Here is a 10,935-nt window from a genome sequence, read left to right as displayed (position 1 = left end):
TCTCAAGTCTTCTCTGTGAGTGACATTTTAAATTATTTCTCCCTTCGGCAGCATAGTTCTCATCTTGAGCAAGGCTTCCAGACAGAGTTTTGAGGGGAGAGAAAAATTTGTTTTACATACTTTTCAACAGAAATAACACAGAAATTGAATCCAGCCCACATCTTTCACTGAAAAACTTATTTTTTCTTTTTCTTTTTTTTTTCACAACACTGTTGTTGTGTTATTGTTCTTTTTATAATGCTACTATACCTGTCTCCCCACTTCCTTACTGATACACTAATTTCAGATTCAGAGTTTCTTTTCCTCTCTTAAGCTACAGCACTTCCCCAGCACAGTTCTGTGGCCCAGAAGTAGATAAAAGGCCTGAGATGTCGTTGAAAGCTGCAAGACAGAAAAATTAGCACTGAGGGCAGAGCCATAAGAGGTGAAGACAGAAAACAGATTCAAGCTGGCAGGAAATTGAAATGCTCAGAAGCTAGGACTGCACACCATGTTTGAACATCTGCAAGCTGTGCTGTCGACTCTTGTCTGATGTTCTGGCAATTTTGTTTGATCAGACTGCTGTTCAAAAATGGTCTGCATTTATTTTTACTGGAACAAAAGAATGTGGATTAAGGTTCTGTGTAAATAAGTAAAAACGACTGATAATGATCACATAAAGAACACCAGGTAAGACAGCTGAATCATCTTTCTCCCTGGTTTATCTGACAGACTACACTTTCATGTGGGAGGGAGCTCTGTATATTTTTCCCCACTTGATATTTTAAATTTAATGTAACATTTTAACACTCCTCCACATTGTTCTAAGGTTTCTGGTGTGCTAATCACAGTAACATTCTGGTTAATTTTCTGAGTATTTACTGTTGATGTAGGAATTAGTGATGCTTGTAAACAGATATCATAGCTATATTTCAGACAAAGGCACAGAGAGCAAGATGAGGTGTTAATGTGAGCAGAGATTGAGACACAAGGCTGGAGAGAGAAGTAGGCACCGTGTAAGCAGTATGAGGCCTCAAATGCAAAAGATATAGTGCTCAAATTTGATGCAAAGACAAGAGGAAACTATGGTGGTGTAAAAGTGCAGACATGTGGCACATTGGATAGATGATTGCTGCATGAGTGTGAAAAAATGAAAAGATTCTATAGGATAAAGGAGACTTTGGAACAGAGTGAATGATCTTCTAAATAAGAAAAGTCCTACTGTAAGCTGTCACAATGGTGGCTCTCTGCAATTTCTATAGGAATTCATTCCAAAACAGAAGTTATACAGTTGAATTCTTTTGGTAAGTAAATACTATTTAAGATGTCATTAAGATGTTTTGGGAGCAACTTTCTGGTTGAAGCCAGAGTTTCTAGGAGACGTCAAGTGAGACGTTCATATGACAAGGTGTGGTGGATTGACCTTGGCTGATTGCCATGTGCCCACCAAACTGCCTAATTATTCCCCCTCCTCAATTGGATAGGGGGAGAAAAATGCAATTAAAGATCATGTGTTGAGATAAAGACTGAGAGATCACTCAGCAGTTACTGTCATGGGTAAAACAAGATGGTCGTTCAGGAAGTGACATAGTTTCCAGGGTACATTTCTAGCCAACTGGTAGTTCCTTCCATCAGGGTGAGTACATAGGGCTTGCCTTGGCATGTTCTTGGCAGTGGTCCAGTACCATCCTCACCAGATTGAAAACCCAGCTACCGCCTTCTATTCTAGGGGGACTTGTGTGGCTCACTTAATTGTAGCACATTCCACATTCATGATTGACCTGTGTGATGACCTCCACGGTCAGGTCCATCCCTCAATCACAAGCAGATCTGTATGTTGCATCTCTCCCTAGATATCCCGATGTTTCATAGGCCCATTGAGCTACGAATAGCTCACTCTTACACTCCCAGTCCAGGTCCACCTGAGCTACTTCAATTTTGACAGCCTTGTCTACCTTTTCATTGTTTTGATGTTCCTCAGTAGCACAGCTTTAGGGCATGAGAGCATCTACATTATGCACCTTTAGAGTAACATTTTCTACCTGGGCAGTGATGTCTTGCCACAGTAGAGCAGCCCAGATGGGTTTATCTCTGTGCTGCTAACTGGTCTTCCACTGCTGTAGCCACTTCCGTAGGGCATTAGCCACTGTGCATGTGTCAGTATAGAGTACTGGCCACTCTAACCATTCAGTGATCTGTAGGGCTGACTGGATGGCTTTCATTTCTGCAAACTGACTTGACTCACCTTCTCCTTCTGCAGCTTCAGTGCTGTGTAGGACTCTATACAGCAGCTTTCCACTTCTGATGGCTTCCTACAACATGAAAAATCCATCAGTTAACAGACTATAATGCCTTTCATCTTCTGATAACTCATTATATATGGTGGTGCTTCTTGGGCACAAGCCACCACCTAAGGCACAAATCTCTGCCTTCTGGCCAGTCCATGATGTCTTCCAGGCTTCCTGGGCAGTTATGCTTCCCTGGCTGAACCCACTGCATGATCAATGCTACTCACTTACTCCATGTAGTGCTGGTTGTGTGATATGTAGAGGGGATGTTTCCTTTGGACATTCAGTGTAGCATGGGCAATCACAGTGCCAAGGGAAGATATGCTTCTACCAACAACTTCTGAAGCAGCTTGAATCCCCCTCATATGCTGCTGATATCTCTTTTCCAGTTGAGGTGCAGTGGACTTCTTATCCTCAATACTCTCCTGGCTCTAAAACACTAGTGGTCAACCTGATGTTTTCTGCCAGAGGCTCCAGGTGAGACCATACTCCCCAGCTGCAGTCAAGAGTACGTTTTGCACAGCTGGTGCTGCCCAGACAGGCCCAAGAGCTACCACATGAGTCATCTCCTGTTTGATCTGCTCAAAGGCTTATTGTTGCTCAAGGCCCCACTCAAAATGGTTCTTCTTTCAGATTACTCGTCAGAGAGGTCTCACAAGCTGACTATAACCTGTAATATACATTCTCCAAAATTCCAAGAGGCCTAGGAAAGCTTGGATTTCTCTCTTGTTATCTGGTGAAGATATAGTTGCTGTCTTGTTGATCACATCGATAGGGTCGTGAAAACATGTAGAAATCTGAGGCGGACTGAGTCTAGGAGGTACCTGCTACAGGCAACAGAACCTGGGAAGTGATATTTGAGAAGTCTGTGGCAGGACATGACTGAAAACAGATTTTCCAGAGGAAGTTACTAGCATTTCTTATTCACTGGAGCCTGTTCTACCAGTTAGAAATCGAGAGTCAGGATCCCATGACACAGGAATTGACTCTGAGAAAGACCAGAGTGGGACAGAGAATTATGTAGATGGAGAAATAATGCAGGTATAGGGAGGAAAGTTGTCTGGTTTGCTGGCTGCATCAGTCAGAAATGTAGTGTGCATTTGATGGAAAGGAGAAAGAGAAGGATAAATTGATTATCATAGCTGAAGCCTGAGACATAGCTGAGGTTGTAGACATTGCCAACAAAGAGCAATTAAAGAAATTCTTTGTGTAAGTAAGTTTCCACACAGTGGCAGAGGAAACTCATGCACTTTCTGTTTTAGGTGGTATGCGGTGCTATCACAGCCTTCCTGAAGACTGAACTTTCCCTGTCTTCCGTGTTCTAAGAGCCCAGATCTGGGCTCTGCCTGTGGTTTTCAGTGTGGGTTATTGCAGACCCATTGTATGTTAAATATCATAATGTCATCAGATATTATTTGACAAAGGCACAGTGTGTGATCTGCTCTGTTTGAAGTGGTTTCACACAGCCTTAAAGTCCCTGCTGACAGCAGATTCCATGCTAATCACTCATTCAACAAGTAGTGCAGGAGTGGTAAAGCTGGATTTTAGTTATCAAGGTGCATGATAGAAATGAAATTCTTTCCTGGAAGTTCATTTCCAATGGTGACATGAATATCAGAGTGCTGGCACCTCAGCTGGTATAAACTTTTAACATGGCCCAGCTCTGTTGACTTCTCATGGAGCTACCATGACTTTCTCCCTCCTGTCTCTTTCTATCATATCAGCTGAGGATCCAAAATCTTGGGACCATACAGATAGCTCAACAGGCTGCATGTAAATGAGAAAATCAAATTATCTCCAAAGATGGGAATGGTTCTGGAAAAGCACCATGATTCTCTGTGTACTAACAGATCTGCTTTACTTGCTGAGTAAGTGCTAGCCCCAGAAATTAATACAATGGTTTGGTCTGGCAATTTGGCAAGGAAGTTAAATTAAGACACATTATGCAATGGCCTTGTCTGATGTACAGGGCATTAAAACCACTTTAATTCTTTCAGAGATGGCAGTGTCTGTCACATTTGTCAGTGAGTTTTCCTCCTTTTTATGACCTGCCATGGTTCCTAGAACTTGTTAAGTTTGTAATGAAGGAAAAATAGTTTTGTAAGATTTATTTACATACTCTGTAACACAATACATTAATTTTGCATGTGGAGGTATGTGAAAGAGAAAGAAAACGTATGGAATAGCATCACTTCTTGTGTGGGCAGATGCCAAACTCCTATAAATACGTTGCAGATGCACTTTATTCTGACTGGTTGTTCCTCTGACTATTCCAGTTCTAAACTCTAACAGAGTTCATCCAGTCTACCTGCAATATGCATGACAGGTCTGTCCAAAATGTGACTGTCTAATGGTTGCAATTGCTGGCTCTGTAATTTCGCCTCTGGCTTTCAGCATGCCATGAAAAGCAGTGTGCAGTGGTCATTCCTTAGCACGTTGTCCCATGGCAGGGCAAGTACCCCAGCAGGATGGCATAATGAGACAGGCAGACAAAATACATACACTTCGTGGCAGTGAAGTGACACAGTATGCTTGTAAAGCTGCTTCCTGGTTGTTCTGTGGTTGGGTGTTGTTTATTCCTGGAAACACCCACACACCTGAAAGTCCTGATGAGAATATGGTTTATTTTAAACAAGTACTGGAGGGTAGGCAAAGCTGAGGTAAAGCACACATTCCCAGAGTCTCTCCGTTCAGGTAAGCTTGCAGTAAATATCAGGATGGAAATTGGAGGACCTGACTTGGAATTCAGAGATGTTGTGCACCCTTTGTAGACATGTAGGTAAATAAAATATGACTCGTGTTTTGAAGAACTTCCAGGGGTGCTGAGTGTAGGGGCTAAATGTACTACACACCTCTCTGCAGCCTAGTCTGAGCTTCTGCTTCCCATCTCTTCTTCGTTTCCTGTCTCAGTAGCTTTTGCAGGCCACATTCATGCTGTGCAGTTGCTGACAGTGCAGAGCTCCCCGCGCTGGCTTTGAGCTAGCTTCAGAAATAGAAGTGGTATAGTCAAGTCAGCATGGCATTGCACCTAGCTAGGGCACAGCAACTTGTTCATGCAATTAACTGCTGTCCCATAGAGATGAATTATTCCACCCAGTGCAATGTAATGACCTATCAGCCTTCTGGAAGCTAGTTCTGGGACCAATGTCATAGCCAGAAGGCACACAGTTCCTGCTGGTATGAGACGAGAGGGTGGTGGCTCTCTTGAAATCAGAAATAAGATCACTAAAATGCAATTTAGTTCCTGCCCAGAACTCCTGCACAGGCCACAGCACCTAGGAGATTGACCTTATAATTATGTTGTGGTTATATTCTAGCCTGCCCCCCACCAAGGCTTCCCTTGAAACCTGCTCCAGATTGTGCAAAGAAGACTGGGCTTGCTTAGAGAAGTGCACTGAGAGCAGATGACTGAAAAGTGTGGAGGAAGTGACTCAGAGGACCGGATGAACTGAGACAAGTGTTTGGCAAGAGGAAAGAAGCGGGAGCATCCAGATGACTCCTAGCTTCCCTCTGTGCCAGAGGTCCAAAGCACTGGGAGTCAGCTCCTCTTTTCTTTGGTCAGGAGGTTGCACAGAAATCAGTACTTGCTAAGGAGCTGCTTGAACCATAGGAAGACATTTAACTTCTCTGATTCCTTAAAATGCTGAAATGTGGGTGTGTGTGTTGCTGCTGGTACTGTCTACAGATTATTTCAGTTGATCATGGACCATTTACATGCAGGAAGGTCATGTAGAAATATCTGCTACATTCATTGTTGTTTTCTGCATCTACACCAAAAGGGCTCCCCAAAGACAGCTGCACTTCCACAGAGAATTAGCTAAACCTCAAGTTTGCCGTTTAAAGTTATCACTTTCAGCATCTTACCTTTGGACACCAGAGAGGAAAATTCTCTCAGTTCCTTTGGTTTATTAGCACAGCCAGTCTTCACTGTGAGGGTCAGCTTACCACAAAGACAAATTTTCATAAAACAAAAAACCATTTAGGAATCCATGTTAAATCACTTCTGTATTAAACAGTTTGGACAGAGGTTATTGGAACTTCAGGGGACAGGAGGTGGAAGCAGACATCTTACTAACTCTTCCCCATTGTCTCAGTGATCTGCTCTCACAAGTGGGGTATGGGGTTTCCCAACAGTGTCAAGTGCAGCTTTGTGGAATATTGTTGAGCGGTGGCACTAGAAATGGGAAAGAAAGCTTTCTTTCTAGGTTCAGCACCATCAAGTAGACCAAGAGCATTCAGTGATATAGCTTGTCCTGAAAAGGTCAAACTTTTCAAGCTAAATGGAGACAAATTCATTAGTTCAAGAGAAATTTTGCCTCAAGGTTTCAAGCACCCTATGTGAAATAGACTGGCAGGTTATCTTGATTTGAACACATTTGTATGCTCAATCATATCAAGAAATCCCTTTTGGAAACCTCTTATCCTTTGGTTAGATGGCCTATAATAGCATATAAACAAGTAAATGGAAATATGAGAGATGGAAATGTAATCTGATTACCACATGCAAATACGAGCTCAGGGAAAAAGTGCAGGTGGTAAAGGACTTTTTCACTGAGTGAGAAAGGCCCAACAGTCACCAAGCTACAGCCAGTCAAATTCCAACTACAAATCAAGCATATATTTTTAACAGTGAGTATGACTAAGTATTGGAACAAACTACTGTAGGCAGTGATGACTCTCACGCCTTGTTTCTTTCAGGTAGAGACTACCTGCCTTCTTAGAAATAGTACTGTACTGGACTCCTGGGTTATCTCACACCAGAGAATGAGTATTAGTAGTACCTCTACTGAGATGAAGAACAGGATACACATGAAATTTGAAATACACTTTATTCATATCTATTCACTTCTCCCTGAATCAATCTTAAACACTTTAGTGAATGGTAAAGCAGTGATGAACCCAGTCTGCAGGTGATCAAAGGAAGTTGTGGGTCGTAAGTTTTAGGCTTTAATTCTGCACTATTCTTGATTCTTCCAGTGAAAGAAAGATAGTTATACTGGGGAAAGGAGACTAAGCTGAAAAATAATACAAAATTAACAATTTCCTCAAGGCCACAAAAATTTGAATGAGGATGTAGTCTGTGGATCTTGTCCCATGCTTTTCCTTATCTCCTTGCTGTGTGACTCTTTCCAAAGTGTGCTGACAAAAGCTTCAGCAACCTCTAGAATCTTAAATGGAAGAAAAGGGTCTGTTGTCTTGATCCCAGCTGCATGTATGTTATTTCCCAGAGAAAATGTTTTTCCATGACAGACGGCCTTTCTACCAAAGGGTCAATGTTGTGACTCGGATCACACTGACATTATTATCTCCAGATTAGGTTGTCAGCCAGAAATTTGGGAGTTTTGAAAATATTCCATATTATTTAGGTAACTAATGTGCTGCATTTACTTTTAGTATGATCAACTCTTGTGCCACTAACTTTCAGAAAAAAAAGACATAATTTAAATTTAAAAGACCCAGTTGAAAAAGATTTAGCAGTTCAGTTCTCCACAATGGGGATTCTTCCTTGCCTTTACGTACTGGGTATATGTGGCAAATTTTGGAATTGGGGTAGTGGACCCACTGTAAATACAGCTGATCCCACCAGCAAGGCTGGTGGTTCCTTTGTCAAAATATATTTAAGAAAAGCTAGAAAACACCACATAGGAAACCAGAGGAGTGGGAAACAGCAAGGGAAACACCAACATCAGAAGAGGAGAAGGAGAGGTGCTGCATGGTACCAAAGTAGATATTTCACTGCAGACCATGAAGGACCTGTGTAAAGCAGAGAAAAGGTGTGAGGAGGAAGAAGCACCAGAGAGGAACTGCTTTTTACTGACTGTGACCCCACATCCCCCCCTGTGCCTCTGGGGAGGGGAGAGGATTTGGGAATGAAGTTGAGCATAGAAAAGGGGAGAGGAAATTGTTTTAATGTTTGTCTTCTTGTTTCCCACTACCCAAACCACTAACTAATTGCTTATTTTAATTGGTAATAAATTCATTTTCTCCAAGTCAAATCTGGTTTGCCCATGAGGGTAATTGATGAGCACTCTGCTTGTTTTTATCTTGACTTGAGTTTCCTCATTCCTGTTCTGCCTATTTTCTCTCTCTCTACTGCTGAGGGTGCAGGTAGTAAGTGAGCAGTTGGGTTGAGCATTTGGTTCTTAGCCAAGTCTAATCCATCACAGTTGTGATAAATGTGTTACTCATAAAATAGTTGTTATAATTTGTTTAATTAAGATGGGCAGAATCTAAAAGCATCTCTAGTATAGCTCCAGAAAAGTCTGATGCATGGTTCTCCCACTGTATCTCTTACATTCCACCCTACTTTTCAGGTACTGTAGCGATGGGTGTTACTTTTTTTTTCTAGAGGAGAAAAATGTTCCTTTTACTCCATTCTATCCCACGGGTTTTGCTAGAATTCACAATGAAGCGACATACTTTTTAATCTCTTTCCCAGCTGTTTCAAAACACTGTGTTTTTATTTTTCTCACTGTCCCCTGCATAAGACCAGGCAGTTGGGATAACGTGCATTTGACTTCAGTGGATTACAAAAACCTGCTTTGCTTTTCATCTCCACTTTGTGGTCAAACCAGATGCTGCTGCCCTCTTTCAAAAACACATTTTAGGTTGAAACTAAATACTTCATTCAATCCAAATAAAAATATTTTATTTGTTCTACAGTTGCAAGGAGTGGGATTGGTGGGAAGGGGTTTAAAGTGTTTTTGAAGGTCTGCTTTCTGTGCAGCTTCAGGAGAACACATGTACCACTGTATGATTTTCACCTAATGTCATTTCTTGAATAGGTATGGCATAATTATTAGTCTGTTGTCCTCGTGCCAGCATGATGATAGTTAAATTCCAAAGGACCTGGGTCTTTGGACAGCTCTTTCTGTTGTATCATCCAGTTATCCTGGAGCATTTATCTTCGGAAGAGTGGTTCTGCACTGTGAGTGCTACTGATATTCCCTGGTCAATTAGGATGGACATTTGGCCTACATGCCATTTCAGGAAGCAATCAGACCCTAACTTAACTGGCTTTGACAATATCTGTTTCCCGCACCTCATTTGAAGACCTGGGATTTTGACTGGTCTCTGATGTGGTCTCAGTGTCCGGCTAAGACTGTGACAAAGTTAGAAAGGAACAGGCTGGGCACAGAGCCCTGACCCTGGAGTGTAACCGTGCTGTGCTTCAAAGAGCAGCCTGACCCACCCATTGCACCTGTGATCTCCTCCCACATGGAACCACCAGTTTTTGCACTCAGTATTCACCCCTTCTCTTGTCTGTGTCTCAGATGGGTCTTCCACACAGTCTTGCTTGTGACAGGTTCCTGTCATGCCAGTACATCTTCAGCAACCAGTCATTGCTCTCTCTTCACCACTGCGCCGTGACTCCCCATTATTCTGGCAGATTGGGTCCCTGAAGCTGGAGAGCTTCCATCCTCTGTCTTTGCAGAGCTGGGCTTCCTGTACCTTTGTTGCCTTGCTTCTTCTGACAAGGTTGATTTGTGGCTGATAAACCCCATAGGAGAGCTCAAATGGGGTAGGAGTATCTTCTTGTCTGTGTTTCATATCAGATAAAGTTTTCTTATTCTGAGCTAGTGGAAGAAATTATATTATTCCTTTAGCATTGAAAATGCTAAAATTATGCAGTACTTTCCCAACCCTTCTGCAGACTGCTAAAAATAGAAGCCTTTTCACATTTGTATTGTTGATGTTTTTTTCCAGTCAAGAGATGCTCAGGCATTAGCAGGAGTGGAGTTCTGAGCCTGTGTCCAAAGAGGCCTCCCAGGTACTTTGAGAGAACATGAAGAATGGGACAGAAATGGTGGACACCTGGCACGTTCTTCTCAGGCTTGGGAACTGGTACCAGTCCTATTCCATATGCCTGTTTTAGTTTAGTTTACTATTTATCTCTGAAAAATGTAGTGTAATCAGAAGCAAAACTACAAAGCCTGGGGGAGCTCCGAGCATGTACCAGGTCTACTCAGAAGTAGTTACTCAGGTGACCAGAAGGAGCTGCTCAGGTGCATTAATGGCAGGTTAGAAAGTGCCTTTGAAAGTAGAATCTTCTAACTAGTCACAGAATAGGTGCAGCAGTGGTAACAATTTCTACCAATGTATTCAAGCTCTGACCATAAGGATACTGAGTCATGGTATCTGTCCTTGGATTTATATCTACAGGTTACAGTGATGCAGCTTTATATGGATAATTCTCCACCAGGAACAAGGTGGGGATGTTAATTTGCTCTGCACAGGCTTCTAATTGCCAGCTGAAATGAAAAGAAGTTCTGGACACAGTGCCCAGAGCTGATTTTTAGTCAGGAGAAAGCAAGGTAGGTCCCATTTGTATGTATTAGAAGAGCTGGGAAGAGGGATTGGTATGAGATGGCAATGTTTGTAGATAATTAGTTTGCTTAGGCTGGGCACAGGCTTCACAGGGATACAGCCAAAGGTATGTGGAGGGGCAGCAGGCTGGCCAGTCTGTGAAAGTACCCATGTGTATTAGTAACTACTGGGGAGCAAAAGGCAGGTAGGGACTATGAATACACCTCATGTCAGTTGAATGCAGCCACAGATACGGGGCACTTGCCACCACTGACTACCTAGTGGTGCTTCATTAGCACCATGCTTTTGAAATAAGTTCTATCTACTACAGATTAAAGGACAAATTTATACCATTTCTTGT

General features: G+C 42.3%; 1 protein-coding gene across 1 annotated transcript in view; it reads right to left on the bottom strand.

Moving 5' to 3' along the window:
- Nucleotides 1-313: 313 nt before the first annotated feature.
- Nucleotides 314-10,935, bottom strand: part of LOC104389300 (cell surface glycoprotein CD200 receptor 1-B-like) — a 33,094-nt gene continuing 22,472 nt past the window's right edge. Inside the window, exons 5-8 of the mRNA XM_009998269.1 lie at nt 2,225-2,291; nt 2,022-2,125; nt 1,883-1,968; nt 314-381 (exon numbers count right to left, since the gene is read on the bottom strand). Coding sequence (XP_009996571.1) covers nt 314-381; nt 1,883-1,968; nt 2,022-2,125; nt 2,225-2,291 — 325 coding nt within the window. The remainder of the gene's footprint in view (nt 382-1,882; nt 1,969-2,021; nt 2,126-2,224; nt 2,292-10,935) is intronic.

Source organism: Chaetura pelagica, unplaced genomic scaffold (assembly GCF_000747805.2).
Source record: "Chaetura pelagica isolate M959 unplaced genomic scaffold, ChaPel_1.0 scaffold65, whole genome shotgun sequence".
Classification (NCBI taxonomy): Eukaryota; Metazoa; Chordata; class Aves; order Apodiformes; family Apodidae; genus Chaetura; species Chaetura pelagica.
This window is presented reverse-complemented; position numbering and strand designations above follow the sequence as displayed.